This window comes from Phalaenopsis equestris, unplaced genomic scaffold (assembly GCF_001263595.1).
Source record: "Phalaenopsis equestris unplaced genomic scaffold, ASM126359v1 Scaffold000002, whole genome shotgun sequence".
Classification (NCBI taxonomy): Eukaryota; Viridiplantae; Streptophyta; class Magnoliopsida; order Asparagales; family Orchidaceae; genus Phalaenopsis; species Phalaenopsis equestris.
Genome location: NW_018164444.1, coordinates 81,697,176 through 81,713,958, shown reverse-complemented (window position 1 = coordinate 81,713,958; position 16,783 = coordinate 81,697,176). Strand labels below are relative to the sequence as shown.

At 37.2% G+C, this 16,783-nt stretch overlaps 1 protein-coding gene across 1 annotated transcript; it reads right to left on the bottom strand.

Moving 5' to 3' along the window:
• Positions 1 to 39: 39 nt before the first annotated feature.
• Positions 40 to 8,905, bottom strand: LOC110025496 (probable purine permease 5). The gene is made up of 3 exons (XM_020726050.1): positions 8,794 to 8,905; positions 8,632 to 8,714; positions 40 to 1,147 (listed from the first exon to the last, which is right to left on the bottom strand). Exons 1-3 carry the CDS (start codon positions 8,826 to 8,828, stop codon positions 105 to 107), a joined length of 1,161 nt encoding a protein of 386 aa, XP_020581709.1. The 5' UTR covers positions 8,829 to 8,905; the 3' UTR covers positions 40 to 104.
• Between the last annotated feature and the right edge of the window lie 7,878 nt (positions 8,906 to 16,783).

The following is a 16,783-nucleotide window of genomic DNA, read 5'->3' as shown; positions in this document are numbered from 1 at the left end:
GCTCGTATAATAGCCTCTAGTCATTCTCTTTTTTTAAAAAAAAAAAAAAGAGACATGCAAATCTTCCAAAAGCTACAGAGCATAGATCAAGAAACCTTGTCGAGTCACACATAACCCACAATATAAGAAGCAAATCCCCAAACTGTTTGTATTAAAGCAAGAATCTTGAATTCACCCATTGGATCATGCAAAAATATCACAGCCGCAACACTAGTAATTGGCACCCTCACCGCATTAAGAACTCCAGCAAGCAGTGTAGAAGCCAGAAATAGAACAGCAGTTCCCCCAAACACCCCAAGCTGAAATGTAATGGCAGACCAAACCAGCACCATATAGTATGATATCTCTCCTGTCTTAAACTTCTTCGCTTCAATCTTCATTTCATGGAAGTCTCCATTGGCAACCACACCGACCGTAGTGAACATGAACGCGCATAAAGAAACCATCACTTGTTGTTCCAGCACAACATGAAAGGATGTTCGTCCCAAAATTTTGACGAAAAGAAGCTCCGAAAATGCGAAAATCAAGCCATGGAGAGCAGAGCCCAGGATGTCGCAGATGAATCCAAGGGTGTATTGTGTGTTGCTGATGCCTGGGTACCTATCCGAATCGGAATCTAGAGCAATTATGACAACGCCAGCAGTGATGAGGACAATGGCGTTCAGAGAAGAGAGATTTATTTGGTTCTTAACGAAAAGGTAGCCGAAAAGAGCTGAAAATGCGAGCGAAGAGGCGGCGAGGAGAGCGGCGGTGGAGGCAGGGAGATATGCATAGGCCCAGGCATACAAGAGGTTGTCGGCGGCGCTGAGGAAACCCAGCAAGATATAAGAGAGGAAGAGCTTGAGGGTGAGAGGAGATGGTGATTTACTACCAAAAATGTAGATGGGGATAAGAAAGATGGCTGTTAATGGCCATCCAGCAACGGCCACCCAGGAAAGAATCCATTTACTATTGCCACCATTGTTGTAGTAAAGACGAGATAGAATACTCGAAGCTGGAAAAGCTGAGAGCATAAAGCTGCTACTTATAGTTAGCTGAATCCAGAAGAAGATTGGTCTCTTAGAATATGTTTTCCGAGCTGATGAAATAAGTTCTGATATTCTACTTCTCAATGAGAGAGGAGATTCTGAAGCTTGTGGAGCATTTCCTGATTTTTATCAAGTAGAAGATTCTCAACTCAAATCAGTGTAAGTTTTGCAACCAAAGAGTGCAGACAAGAAAGCAGGACAATTAACATACCTAGCACATAATTATTATGTATTTGCATATCTCACACATAAACTTTCATGTTTACACACATATTACTTTGGTGGCATGGAAAGATTTATTTCAGTTTTGAAAGGTCAAGTGCTATGTGCAAATATGAAAAAAATGCATAAATTTTGTCTGCTATGTATGCTTGAAGTGAATGAATTTAGTTATGTCATGGCAATATGGCATGAAAATATTTGCATTGCAGAAATTTGGGAGATTTGAGAAGGAAATTCAATGAAGTGTTTTTTTCTCTCATTCATATTTTCAGATAAATTCATCTGGAACAAAATAAATATGCATGCTAACAAAGAGTATTGTACAATTTATCAAGGGAACTTTGCATACATACCATATAATTCTTTTGTATTAATATTTCTAACAACCAAAGTTTAATATTTTCATTCATGACACCTTGGTGTTATAAATCTATGTATAAAAAGATGTGTTTTATTTTTAAAAAGATAGTGAGGGAGGTATTATTATGTGATATTAAAGAATTGAGTAGTATGAATTGGAATGATTTTGTAATTAAACTTACTCATTTCATTAACATTTTGGCTTATATAGAGTCATACAACATTTACAAATAAACCCCTAGACTTTTTCTTTTTATAAATAAAACCCTATATTAGATACAAATCTCAACACTCCCCTTTAAGGTGGGCGAAAGATATTCACTAAGCCCATCTTGTCACATAATCTATTTAACTCCACTGAACTAAGTCTATGAGCGAGGAAGTCAGCCACCTGCTCTCCAATAGCTACATGACTTAATTATAACAATTTGTTATTCAGCTTCTCCTTGATGAAGAATCTATCAATCTCCACATGTTTAGTTCTATCGTGTTACACCAGGTTGTTAGCAATGTTGATTGTCGGCTTGTTGTCACACCACAACTTCGTTTGAGTTCCCTGATCCACTTTGAGTTCAACTAACAAGGTTTTCAACCACAACATCTCAGTAACTCCTAATGTCATGGCCCTTTATTTTGCCTCTGCTGCTGATCTTGCTACAACTGACTGTTTTTTCCTCTTCCACGAGACCAAGTTGCCACCTACAAATATGCAGTGTCCTCATGTGGATCGTTTGTCATCAGCATAGCTTGTCCAGTCAAGATCACAAAAGCCCTCAATATCTACATGCCATTCTTTCCGAATATCAACCATTTTTTTGGTGCACTCTTCAAATATCTCAGTATCTGATACACTGCATTCATATGATCCTTCCTTGGAACATGCATGTAGCGACTCACTGCTCTTACTGCAAAACAAATATCGAGTCGAGTGTGGCATAAAGATAGATCAAGTGGCCCACCAACCTCTGACACCTCTCATGATCAACAGATTCACCTGCCTCCATACTGAGCTTAACCTTCTGATCAAATGAAGAGACTGTAGGCTTGCACCCCTCTATACCCGTCTTCGTGAGAAGATCCAGTACATACTTTCTCTATGATAAGATCATTCCCGCAAGTTTATGGGCCACTTCAATCCCAAGAAAGTATCTGGGTTGTCTCAGATCCCTTACCTCAAATTAATTTCATAATCTTCCCTTCAGTCGAGCAATATTGGTCTATCATCACCAGTGATAATTATGGCATTCACATACAAAACAAGCATGGTGGTGTGACCTTCTATTGTCGAAAGAACACACTGTGGTCGGAATTGATTTGTTGGTATCACATGCCAACCATAGCCATTATAAACTTGTCAAACATGCTCGAGAAGACAACTTCAAGTCATATAGTGAATTTCTGAGCCTACACACCTTATCCACTGTCTGGGATGTACTAAATCCTGGTGGTATCTCCATATATACCTCCTCCAGTTGCTCACATGAAGAAAAACATTTTTTACATCTAGTTGGTGGAGTCTTCATCCACCATTCACTGTCAGAGAAGTCAGTGTCCTCACTGTGCTCATCTTTGTTACTGGTGCAAGGGTTTCATCGTAGTCAATGTCATATGTTTGACTGTACACTTTCAACACTAGTTGTATTTTATACCTCTACACTTTCCCTTCTGGAGTTTGCTTTACAGTGAAAATCCACTTGCATCCAATTTCCTTCTTATCTGCTGGTAGTGGTACAATCTCCCATGATTGGCTTTTCTCAAGTGCTAAGAACTCTTCATGCATCGTCGCTTTCCACTTGGGATCCTCGTTAGCAATCTGCCAACACTTGGGTATGGAGACAGAGTTCAATGATGCACTGACTGCTTCAAGAAAATGTGAGATGTTGGGATAAGAAATAAATTTTGCAATGTCAAATTCCCACCCGAAGTGATCAGGAGGATGTCTCACATTGTTGCGGGAAATCCTCCTTAACATTTTGGGGGGGGGGCAGCAAAAGTAGGAGGAAAAATAATATCACTTAGGAGTTTTGAATCAAAGGCGAATGATGTAGGTGTCTCAAGAGTTAGGGAAGATTGGGACAAGGGACTTATTGGCACTGCAAGATTTATTCTCTCAGTTTGCTTCTTCCTCCGCATATACACCCTTAGTTCACCTTTAGTTTGAATCACACCACCACTAGGGTCAATCTCCTCGTTTCCGTCTCCTCATTTGATTCATCCCGCATCACAGGACATGATACCACAGCCTCCTCCTGAGCACCATCAATAGGTACCTCCTGAGCTGCAACTGAATCATGTACCTGAGCAATGGCAGCAGAACTCTGTGGAACAAATGGAGTTACATTAAACTCCAACTTCTACTGCATATTTGTGGTCACAATGGAACTTTCCACATGCTTCGAGTCACGAGGCTTCAACATGCTTGCCTCATCAAATATAACATCTCAGCTAATGAGAATTTTTTTCTCTGCCTGATCATAAAGTATGAAGCCCTTGAATCCACGCCTGAAGCCAATGAAGATCATTTCTTTATTTTTGGTTCCAGTTTATCATTCTTCATGAGGCAGTAAGTTGGACACCCACACCCACCCTCATGTGCTCAAGATCTCTGGCAAGATGTTCCGACCACATCTCCTTTGGGGTTTTCTTTCCAATAACTACAGAAGGCGGACAGTTTACCAAGTGACAAATATAATTTATGGTTTCAGCCTAATAAACTCTATCCAACACAAAGTTGAGCAATATACATCGAAGTATCTCCACCAAAGTATGGTTTATCCTCGATGTCACCTCTTCTGATGCAGTGTCCTCGAACAAAGAAGTGGTGCTCTAACTCAGCTTTTTGGCACCTTTGCAAGATGTGTATCACTCTCATTTTCTGATCCGATATACAAAATCTTTTAATTAGTATGAGTTTCAATTCACTTCTTTTAAGTATGAAAATCTTCAACACCTCGCTCTTACACTCCATGGTGTATAGCCAAACATATATGGAGTAATCATTCATAAGAGACAAGTATCTTCGCATGTTGAATGATGTTGTTGTGGGCTTAAAAAAATTGAAATACCGAACTCTTGTCGAGATGAGAAAATTGATAATACACTACCTAAAGATTTTGCCTTCATTTTATGAGAATTTTAAGATCTAGGGTTCGAGGTTTCTCATAGGCACAAACCCATGTCGTTAATCATCCCTCCCAATAGTGGAAGAGCACTTTTGATTAAGGCTAATCATTAAGCGATAAGTATTCAAACTTAACATATAGTAGCGGCAAATTTAAATTTAAAAATTACAAAAATTATCATAGTGAGCTTAAAGAGAATGGTTAGGGAAACAATGACGAGCCCGAACAAGATGTCATAGTTTGTCATCCCGGATTATCATGATCCCGGTCTACTTAGCCAGTGGAACTTTGTGTCTAAGGTAATTTATCTAAGTTAACCATAACCAACAAAGAGCTTTGTGTCCTATCAAATATATTATATGATTCATAACTTAAAAGGGCAAATTACCATTGGAGAACATGCTGGCTATAACCATTACTATAATATAATAGTGTTTTTTAGAGCCAAACAATCAAGTCAGAAAGCTCTAGTCATAACCCCTTATTGTAGTCTCATTTGGCGACAAAATCACGCTGACAGAAGACTTGGGTCATGTCTTTACTGGCATGAGATTATTTTGATCAGTAATTTAATTATATAATTGATAACATTAACTCTCTGTGAGTTTGGTCAATACTAAATTTGTCCAACCTGACAAACAGTCGCAGAGGGCGGATGGATTTTTTCGCTAAGCATTGGTTTATTTTATTTAAATATATTTTTTTTAATTTTATAATTTAAAATTCTTTTAATTTTCAAGTGAACCCCTTTAGTTGATTAGACGTGCATTGGTGGTTTTTGCGATCGTAAACCTTGGATCTCATCCATTTAAAAGATGTGCATGGGTGTTCATATAGCAATAGCAAGTTTCCTCATTCCATCATAGCAACGGAAATAGATACTTATATGCACCTATGTATACCTTGTGTGTGGGGCAAGCTATCGAGAGGAGGCAACAAACAGTTAATTCCAAAGGTTCTAAGTCGCAATTCTGCACAATTTACTGATTGTGGCTATAGTTGGAGTTGGTGATAATTGTCGTTGAGATAGTAGAGGCCGACGAGGAGGCTTAGATCCAGAAAAAAGGTATCATTTAGTAGCTGTCTTGAATAGGATTTCAACAAATTAGCACGAATGACAGCAATATATCCAATAAGGATTTGAGTTAAGTTGCCTTTTCAAACAAATAGCTAGCATGACAACTTGAAATCCTGTAAATCTTAAAATCTCATTCCTCCACCTTCTTCAACTTAGCCCTTTAAATCTTGCATCTTCCCTGTTCTACCTTAAATCCATGTTCATTAAATCTAAATATTGGATGGCTGGGAGGAGCTACACTGAGAAGGAGAAGCAGAGCTGTTAACCAGTGCGAAGGAAATGGGGACTGGGAGGGGGAGACGTAGCTGTCTGACATGCGGCAGAGAGGAGAATTGTGGTCTTGGTTGCCGGTGCTGGGTGGTTCGCATGAGACAGGAAGCAGGAGAGGGAGCAGCCCGCAAATGTGAAGGGAGAAGAGGAAGAAAGCTGCGCTATCTACTGCATGAAGAGCAGGCAAATGGAGAGGAAGAGCCGTAACTGCAGGAGGTGGGTTTGCTGGGTGACGGGAAGCAGCCTCTGCAAGGAGAATGGAGGGGCATGCGAGTGGGGTATGAGAGAAGAAGTAGAGAGGAAGTGGTTGGAGATTCAAATGGGAGATAGGGGAGATCGGGCTGCTTCGCGCGAAAACGTGAGGAAGAGTGCACTTTCTTGGTGAGGAAAGGCGTGAGGGTGCTATCGTGTATGTTGCACCGGCTACAGAGGAGAGTAGATTGGATATCATTATTAAAATCTCTCTTCTTATTGGACGAGATCTGCAGTGGTAGCAAGCCGCAAGTATAAGCAATGGCTAATGTACATTTGACTTGAATGTTTTTATTAAATTATGTGTTATCTAGAAACCGTGCAATTAATTTATGTGCTAAATCATTTCAAGAAAAATCTAAATCTAATTTTCCGGACAATAGACATAGTTTGTTTCACGAATAGAACTCATTTGAGCAAATTTATCGTCAGTGTAGATACATTTGAATTTGATTCATGCGAATTCGCTTCCTATCTGGTCTGTTGCATCATGCTAACTCCTCTCAATAATTGGTTGAACATAAGAACAGTTTGTTTTGGAAACATGAATAATTTTATGTGAATTCGGGTGTTTTAGATCTTGATCGAAACATTTCATATTGGATCGTGCATTGTCACATTCTTCATTTGATGCAGTAGTCACCTTATCATAATTTAAGACATCTTTCCCATAAATGAGTGTCATAGTGAAGGCTTTTTATTATTCTGAGAGCAAATTCAATAAAAAGTGTTTTGTTTTATCTCCAACCTCATCATCCATATTTAATAGATAGGCCCAAAACTTTGTAAAATCATTCAAGTGCTCATCAATAGTAACCATCGTCTCCTCTGAAACCTATAGAATCAACGTTTCATATCAAAACAATTCTCTATGTTATTCATGAGATATTTGTCCTCCATCTTTTTCCACAACTTTTCCTCAAAAGTTTTCATAATCATTCATATTTGATCTCCAAATATAAGTAAATTTGGATCAAGTCACAAGCACCCCGACTCATTTTCAGCCGATCTCTTTTTGAAATCTCTTAGGACATTTATCACCATCAAGAATTTCATCCAAATTTAAAGAGCGCAACGAATTCATCACTTCAAATCATCACATGCCAATTTTCTTTGAGGTTAAATCTCATCACATCGTTTTTGACAGGATGCATAACCACTTGATGAATCGACACATTTTTCACAGTCATGGTTAATGTTGAAATACCTGAAAACATGTTATTATTCATGATTCCATCAAATCTCGTAATCTAACTTCCTCTGATTTTGTTTGCCTTATGTCTGCAACGACACCAGAATTGCACCCACTTATTGCCGGAATCACACCAGTCCGACTCTAATACCAAATTGTTGTGCAAAATAATGTTTAAAATAAAACCACAATACAAGCAAACAATCAAACAATGTGATTTATGTGGTTCGGAGCAAATCTACCACATCCATTTCATTATCAACAGGTTGGGAGAGGAAAAAATGGCCAAAATAGGGTTACAATTACATACATAAAAATAAGTTATAATCACTTCTATAAATAAGAGGGGATTATGATATATAAATTAGAAATATATAAAAGAACTTATAAATCGATTTTCACTTCGGTTGCTTAATATCAAGCTCTCTAGTATAGAAAAGATCATGTAATTAAATCTCATCTAATTAGGTTACCTAATATCAATCTTCTTAATATACAACCATTAGATTTAATCCTTTTCATAACAGCGAAAACATTATATGGCTCCATGAAACCTTTTTGTAGTAGTTTAGCCATCTGTTCTAAGGGTTTTATCAATAGCCACAAACTACTTCAGACAACTAGAGCTTGAACACAATCCAAAGGAATGAAGGGAGATCAATCTAATCCAAATTATTGAAGAACCAAATTCCGAAGGTGAAGTCTTGTCAAATTTACGTGTATGTCCATCAGAATCCTCTGCAAAGTTTAATCATCCTGGACTACTTGTTGTGATCAAATAAAACAAAATATAGCCGAAGAAAACCATCAGAAAAATACTTGAGAAAATTTGAATCAATCCGAAGTACCCAATTGACATGTTCTTCAAAAGAACAACCCACCATTTTCCAAAAAATTAAAAATAAAAAGTAGTTTAAGTCAAATGAATCAACTATCGCATAACAATTCCAAGCAAAAACTCGACGTAAATTCCTCTAAAAAACCCTAAAAAATACGGTTAAAAGTAGCGAAGAAAAGGCACAATTGAAGGTTTTCTGAAAAGATTATATCGAAGAAAAAAACCTGACGGCGCTTAAATGATGAGAAGCAAAAGAGAAATTTCAGTACCGTGGGACGGCTCCAACAACAACAGCGTTCTTTGCGGCCCCAATACTTCATCTCTCTCCATCTTCCCCAATCTCTCGCATTCTCTGTAGGGGAGAAGTGATTAGAGGGCTGAAGTACTAGGTTGAATTAAAGTATAAATTATTCCAAAAGAATATGTAGTACAAGTTGCCTTCTGCCTCCTGCTGTGCTGCCAGCATCTTGCTTCTAAACGCGAAGAGAAGCTCGGAGACTCTTTGGCTGGAAGCTGGAGCTAAGGAGCCGCGTATCGTGCTTCTAAGCCAAAGACTGCGGTAAGTGGAGGGGTTTTATAGAATTGCCACCTAAAATTCTTGGATGATTTTTGTATATAACCCTCAATTCTTTTGTATTTATATATCAAATACATAATCTTTAATTTTTACATTCATGCCACAGGATGAATTTCTTAAAAGTTGAATGGAACTCCTTAAAAAAAATCTTTAAAAGAGGTGGAATCAATATGTAAATATACATTTTTTTTTACCGATTAAAATTGATATAGATATAGCTGATTTAAAGTAATTATGATCTCAATTATTGAGGGAATGTTTGGGGCAGCTTTTTTGCCAGTGTGGTGGGAGAACATCGGGGTGATTGTTTAGTTAATGTGGTGTGGTGTCTTTTTGGGAAAAGTTGGCTTAAATGTGGGTTGTGGGTTTGACCTTGCAACCAGCGTTTCTTCATAATCTTACTACCACTCTGCGTCCCTACCCCTCTCTCCCCTCCCCCGACTCGCTCACAACTCTCTTGTGTCCCGCTTTCCCCTCTTTTGAGATACTAACCTAAAGGTAACATATCTCTCCTCTCTCCCACTCTTCTCTGATCCGTGGCTCTGGTGGGTAGGTTTTGTTTTTCTTCTCATCTCCCTCTTCCCTCCGATCTCCTGCTCGGTTCGGTTGCTTTGCTTTTTGTCCTCCAACGGTATTCTCTACCATTATCTATGTGGTTTGAAATGATTTTGCGATTTGTGGCTTTCTTATTTGTGGTTGAAGCTCTAAGTTTAGAAATTTGGATTTTATGATTTTTTTGGGTTCTCTGTGCTCTATTTGGCTGATTGTTTTGGTTCTTTGTGCTCTATGCGGTAGATGGTTTGTGGTGGTTGTGTTGTGATGTCTGATTTTACAATTTTTTTGAGTTTTCTGTGCACTATTCGGTTGATGGTTTGAGTTTTCTGTGTTTTATTCGATTGATTGTTTTTGGGGGTTATAATGTGATGTTTGCGGTTGTCCAAAATAGTGGCAATGTGTGTTATGCCTTTGTAGTGCTCTGTGTTGTACTGTGAAAATCATGCTTTAGTTGGCGGTGGCGGTGATTTTATATGGTTGTTGTGTTGTGATGTTGGTGATTGTTGGAAATAGTGGTTGTGTTGTTATGGTGGTTGATGGTTGCACAAAATTTTGTGATAGTTGTTTATGGTTGCCCACAATATGGTAGTTATAATGTTATGGTAGCGGTGTTAGTATTGTGGTGTTAGTGGTGGTTGTGATGTTTTGGTGTGGTCATGTACTTGTAGCGGTCAAAAGGCTTGGAGATGCTAAAATCTCCAATGATTCATGCATGCAATGCTTCATGCATGATGGTCAACCTAGGCACAACTAACAATCCTTGTCCCATTTTTATAAGTAAACCCCTGTTGTATTCTATGACTACCAAGGTCATGGAGATTCTCAAGATGTTTCGAGACTGCTTTGTCTGGAGCTATTCTGAAATGTCTAGCTCAGCCCCGGAGATGGTCTTCCATCATCTTGCAATCGACCTGAGTGTTATTCCTAAAAAAGGAACACCTCAAAGAATCTGACCAGAGATAGAGTTGATGGTTATCAAAGAGATTAAAAAACTCATCTAAGCTAGCGTCATTAGGGAAGTCTTCTACCCTAAATGGCTTGCAAACATCATTCTCGTTTGTAAGAAGAATGAAAATATACGAGTTTGCATCGATTTTCAGGATTTGAACAAGGCCTACACGAAGGATGACTTCCCTCTGCATATACCAGATTAGATGGTAGACGTTGCCTCGACAAATGCAATGTTCTCTTTCATAGACGACTTGTCTGGATACAATCAGAACCGGACGACCCTAGAAAATGAACAACATATGCAATTTTGCATGCCTATAGGCATTATTTACTATAGAGTCATGCCCTTTGGCTTAAAAAATGTCGGGTCAATCTACCAGCATGCCATGATTCATATTTTCAATGACTTGCTGCATCATCAGGACGAATGTTACATCGATGCTGTCATGATTAAGAGTCATTTTGAAGAGGACCATACTTCAGAACTAAGGACTGTCTTTGAACACCTTATAAAATATGATATGAAGATGAACCCATTAAAGTGAGCTTTTGGTGTGTCTTCCTTGAAATTCTTGTGCTTCATAGTCCGACATAAGGGAATTGAGATCAATCCTAGCAAGATAAAATTGATCATAGAGATGTAGCCTCCTATGAGCTCAACAAAATTGTGTTCCCTTCAAGGGAAGCATGCATTCATTAGAAGATTCATTTCAAATGTCTTCGACTGTTTTAGACATTTTTCGGCATTAACAAAAAAGGATACACGTTTCCATTGTGACAAGGCATGTCAAGATGCTTTTGCAATATCAAGTGTTACATGTTAAATCCACTAGTTTCGCCGCCTATGATCCCAAGGAAACCCCTTATCATGTATATCACCGCGCTTGATGAGTAGGTAGGAGCCCTATTAGCACAAGTTAATGAGGATGGGAAAGAAAACTCTTTGTACTACCTCAGTCGTTGTTTCATTCCAACTGAAATGAAATATTTGAAAATAGAGAAGTATTGCTTGGTGTTGATATCCTCGGTTCCGAAGCTGAGGCATTACATGCTCTCGCACCACATTAATTTGATCTCAAGGGTAAACCCCTTGTAGTATCCGATGACTCATCTCGCTTTAGCTAGGTGATTAGCAAGAAGGACCATGCTCTTATTGCAATTTTACATATCATATATATCTCAGCAAGCCATCAAAGCACAAGCTTTGGTTGAATTCCTGGTGGCCCATCCAATCCCAGCTGACTTGTTGTTTAACAATGACTTTCCTGATGAATATATATATATATATATATATATGTCATCGATTCCCCTGAGTGGGAGTTGTACTTTGATCGGGCCTCTTACTTGAAGGAAGGCTCATTCAGATCTCTCCCAAGGGTGAAGGTTGTCATCAACTTCATTTTTGTGTCCCCTAAACATGGTGCTCTTTGTTATTCTTATAGCTTGACAGAGCCACCTATGAACAACGAGACGGAATACGAAGCCTTGATTCTTGGATTAGAATAGTCATCTAAATGAATATAAAAAAGATCAAGGTCTGTGGAGATTCACAACCCATCATCAGTCAGGTGTTGGAAATTTACAAAGTTCTCAAACCAAATCTCTTAGCTCACCATAAGAGAGTGATGGTATTGTTGGAGTACGTTTCTGATGTTACATTGATTAAAATTTCTCGTTCTTTGAATGATAAAGCTAATGCACTTACTAGGCTATCCAAGGAACTATTAAGCCCTACCGGAGAGCACGCGACAATAATGAATCAAGATAGAAGGATTCTCTCACTAGTGTGTCTTGAGCCTTCAGAGGCTACCACTGTGGGTAACGAATGAGCAATATTTGTTGCTCCTGACAAGCCTATCACATATCTAACAAAAGGGACACTCCCTGACGATCACTCTCCAGCTACTCAAATTCAAAAAAGAGCAGTGTCTTATATAATCATAAATAGTAAGCTCTATCGATGCTCGTTCGACTGGATGTGGTTTCGATGTATTAAGAAGGACTAGATTCAGAAAATTATTACTAAAGTTCATGATGATCTATGTGGATCCCATTAATTGGGTCCTAAAAAGAAGTTCAAGATCAAGAGGCTCGGATATTATTGGCTTTCAATCACCCTTGATTGCATGGAATATGCCAAGCAGTGCTATCATTGCCAGATATTTAGTCCAGTATCTCATCAGCCCTCGAACGTTTTGCACCCTACAGCTGCATCATGGCCCTTTGAGGGAAGTCAAGATGGTTTAGGTGCCCCGAAAATTCACAGATTCTTGACCAGGGATTTCAGGACGTGTTGGGTCGACTACCTTCATGGATAGGTAGACTTGAGGTCTTAGTAGCTGTGTATGACGGGTCTGTGGTGCCCCGACCCAATTACCTCTACCTTATAAGATAACTCTACCTTTCTGTCGTTGAGCCCCTTTGGGCCTTCTCACTCCTTTGACTTCATTGATATCATTTTGACGGTCTGATGTCGATGTGTTGCCCTCTCATTTGGGATAAGGTGAATTTTCCTCCACCCATATGGCCCGGACGTGCTTTGATGTATTGAGATATCCCCGTCAAGATGATTTAGGTTATTCCGTGGGCGTCGTATGCTAATGAGCCGCTGCCAATTTGGGATGTGAGGGACTCCCTTTCTGTCCAATGGCTTATTGAGAGCTTTGAAGCATCGTGGCGTTCCCACACAGAATCACCTTCCTTTGATTGCCTATACCCCAGATTTATGATAATTCAAAATGGAACTTCTTTTATCGAGAGTATTCTTGGGTATCCTCCAAGATATAATTAACCAGTAGTAATACGTTCCGCTGGAATTGCTCTTGAGACCATAACAGGTACATACACTTGACCCTCTGGTTATGAGTAGTCTATGTAGATACTTCTTTTGCGGATATTGGTTCAAGAAGCCTTCGCCCAATCTTGTTTGGGTGGACATGCTTGACCTATCCTTGCGAGGTTTTATCTCACGTAGGCTCTCCACGTTTTATTTTTTTCTCTTTTTTGTCTTTTTGTTGTGTCACTTTTTATTCGGTTCCTCTCCTCTTCGAATCACTTATTTAATTTGGGAGGGAGATTTATTCGAACAAGGGAAGTATATGACGATCAATAAGCTGAGAACTCCTTCAAAATTAAAAGAGAGAAAAATGAATGGAAATAGACTGGCGGGGTGAGGCTTTCTCTTCACCGTAGGGGTTTTGCTCTTGTGGATTCTAGAGTATCTATAAGATCAACAACTCCTGCGAGGAAGAATCTACCTCTTCTCATATATGGAGTTGTATTTCCTTGTTCTGCAGGTCCCGACGAATCTGCAAATTTTCGGAACCATTGGGAGTAGTGCACCCTCTCCCTCTTAAGGATGTATGCCTGCATTTGTAGTGACCTAACTTCATTTTCATCAAAATGTCACTTTTTGGACCTCATTGAGTTAGTGCCACCAAACTGTAGATAAAGAACATGAATCCCAGACACAAAGCACTTATTTCATATAGTCGTCGTCGCTGCTCCTGCCTATACTAGAAGCATGGGATGTAATATGAATGGGATTAAAGAAGAACTTTAGATTCAAAATCAAATTTTTGACCCAACATATTTGAATCAGTACCTTAATGATTTCAAAGGTTTAGTGTGCAAAACTATATTCATATTGATCAATTAATTGAAGTTAAATAAGGTTATAAAAAAGAACATTGAGGGGAAGAAAAATAGTGAAAAAATGTTTATATAATGAAATGGAGGCATGTTTTCCATTTAAAGTATTAAATTCATTTTTTTTAAATTTTCCATTTATTTCATATTCATACATGTGTGTGTGTGTCTATATATATATAATGGAGGCATATTTTCTATTTAATGTAATAATCCAATTTGGGACTTTAGTTGTAGTGCGATTTTCCAATATTTCATATATATATATATATTCTTCAAAAGAAAATTGATATTTGGCAGATGCCCAAAAATCGATTTCTCCTGCTCAATCCAACCCCATGATGAGAGCTCGCGTCATGTTTCTATAATTCGACCCCCCATGCACCACGGTAGTGATCGAACCCTTGCCAGAGGGGACTTACGATGACCCTGGCTATCAACTGGTCAAGGAATGCGGCATATGTGCTCCTCTCTCTCTCTCTACTCTCCTCTCTCTCTCTACATATTTATATATCTCTCTCTATGTGAGATATATCTCTCTCTCTCTATGAGAGAAGAGAGAGAGAGAGATATGTAGAGAGAGAGAGAGAGTAGAGAGAGAGAGAGGAGCACATATGCATAATTTACATGATTACAAATACATGTCTTATATGAATAAATAGTAATTTTGATCTTGAGGGAATCATCGTCCATTGGCGTAAATGTGCATGAAATTTCGTACCCATTCATCCATTTAATTGCACTTTTCTACATTATTGAAATATATTTTTTATTGGATAATTTCTTCAACCGCTCCACGATAAGTACAACTAGTGACCACATGCACCACCTGCTTTTAGGTAACACGTAAATAGCTACAGCTGATCTGACCAGGTTCTTGTCAGGTAACACGTAAATAGCTACAGCTGATCTGACCAGGTTCTTGTCAGTTGTCAGTCTCCTTGCCAAAACTCAAGGAAAGGCTGGCAAGGAAATAATTTTGAACTACTTTTTCTTATGTTTTGGGCATTTACATATGTATGACATTATTCTCATGTATTTATGTATTTGATGCCTAAATTTTAAAATTTTATTTATAATATTCAAATCATTAATATTAAATTCTAAATGATTCGATCATGACACAAATAGTTGCTTTTATTTGATGGTTCAAAAAAAATCATTTGAGTGCGAGTTTTATACATGATAGTGTTTTGACTGTCATGTATGCAAATTTTTTTTACCTACAAAATTATTGAATTTTTTTTCTAGAAGCTAATGAATATATATATATATATATATATATATTCAAAAGATAATTGAATTTTAATATATGGTTGGAGGTCATCATAGCTCAACCAAATCAAAACTTTGCAAAAATTCAAGTATAAATATGATCTCAATCAGTAGAGAGATAATCAAAATAGATCAAAACTTGCGAAAACTCTAGCAACCAGAAACAAGCAAAGTAATAATAGCTAAGACAAATATGTCACATAACAAGTCATCGAGGAGCACCAATGAAAGCTCCACCACAGAATCACAAAAAACATCCCAACTGATCAAAGTCATAAACTAACTGATACAAATGAAAAAATATAATGACAATAAACATAAGCAGCAAAATAAAAGAAGCAACTACATATTATAAGAAAAAAAATTATTAAGGTTTGGAATATCATACTTAGAATTTCAATTTTTATATCTAATTTTTCAAGGAGCTCTTTTAGAAATAATATCACGAGAAGTATTAGAATTATTAAAGATTTTATTAATCCTTTTAGATCAAAATTCATAAGTAATAGATTGAATAGCTAAAAGGTAGAATCTCTTGTGAATTTCAAAACTGATACTCTTAGCATTATTCAAAAACTTGGAAAAAGTTACTAGCAACAATGAAAGTATCCTCAATAAGAATACATTTCTTCATTAAATTATGAGAAAAGAAAAAAATAGACGATTATAAGTTTCTAAACTATTAAAGCATAATAGCAATTAAGTATAACATTAATACCCATAGAATTAAGAATATTAATAATTTTAATACTGATATTTAAAATTCTATAAGAAAGCATAGCCAAATTGATATAGTAGCCTTTGCATCAAACTAATATGTTCCAATTTCTAATAGGTAAAGTGTCATAAATAAAATGACAAACATTTTTATTGTTGTAATAATATTTAATTTTCCAAATTTTCCAAATAAAACTAATTCAATCATCAACAATATGAATGCTATGAGTAAGAAGTAAACAGTAAGGGGGAATATTTCATTGCTGATGAAAAACCCAACATCCATTAGTAAGGAGATCTTTAATTTTGATAAATTTAGGAAAACAAAACCAATCAAAAAATTGAATTATCATATCTCAAACAAAGAAGATCCTTTACTCAATGATCAAATAAAAAAGAAGATTTCTCTTAGTATTAACTTGAAAAATAAGGCATCTTTTAATCATAAAAGCCATTTTAGATCTTTCTAAAAGGTAAAGATTTTTGATATAGTATTAATACAAATTATACCAAAACTATACATACTCCACTAAGCTAAAAAAGTGTTAAGAGTTAAAATGCTTCCCAATAATTTTCACTTTACACATCAAATTAATTTTATCTATAAAGGGAATACCAAGACCTTCATGAGCTTTAGGAACAGAAGTTATTTTTCAAGAAATAGTAGTAATTTTATTCACACTATTATTATGAAAAAA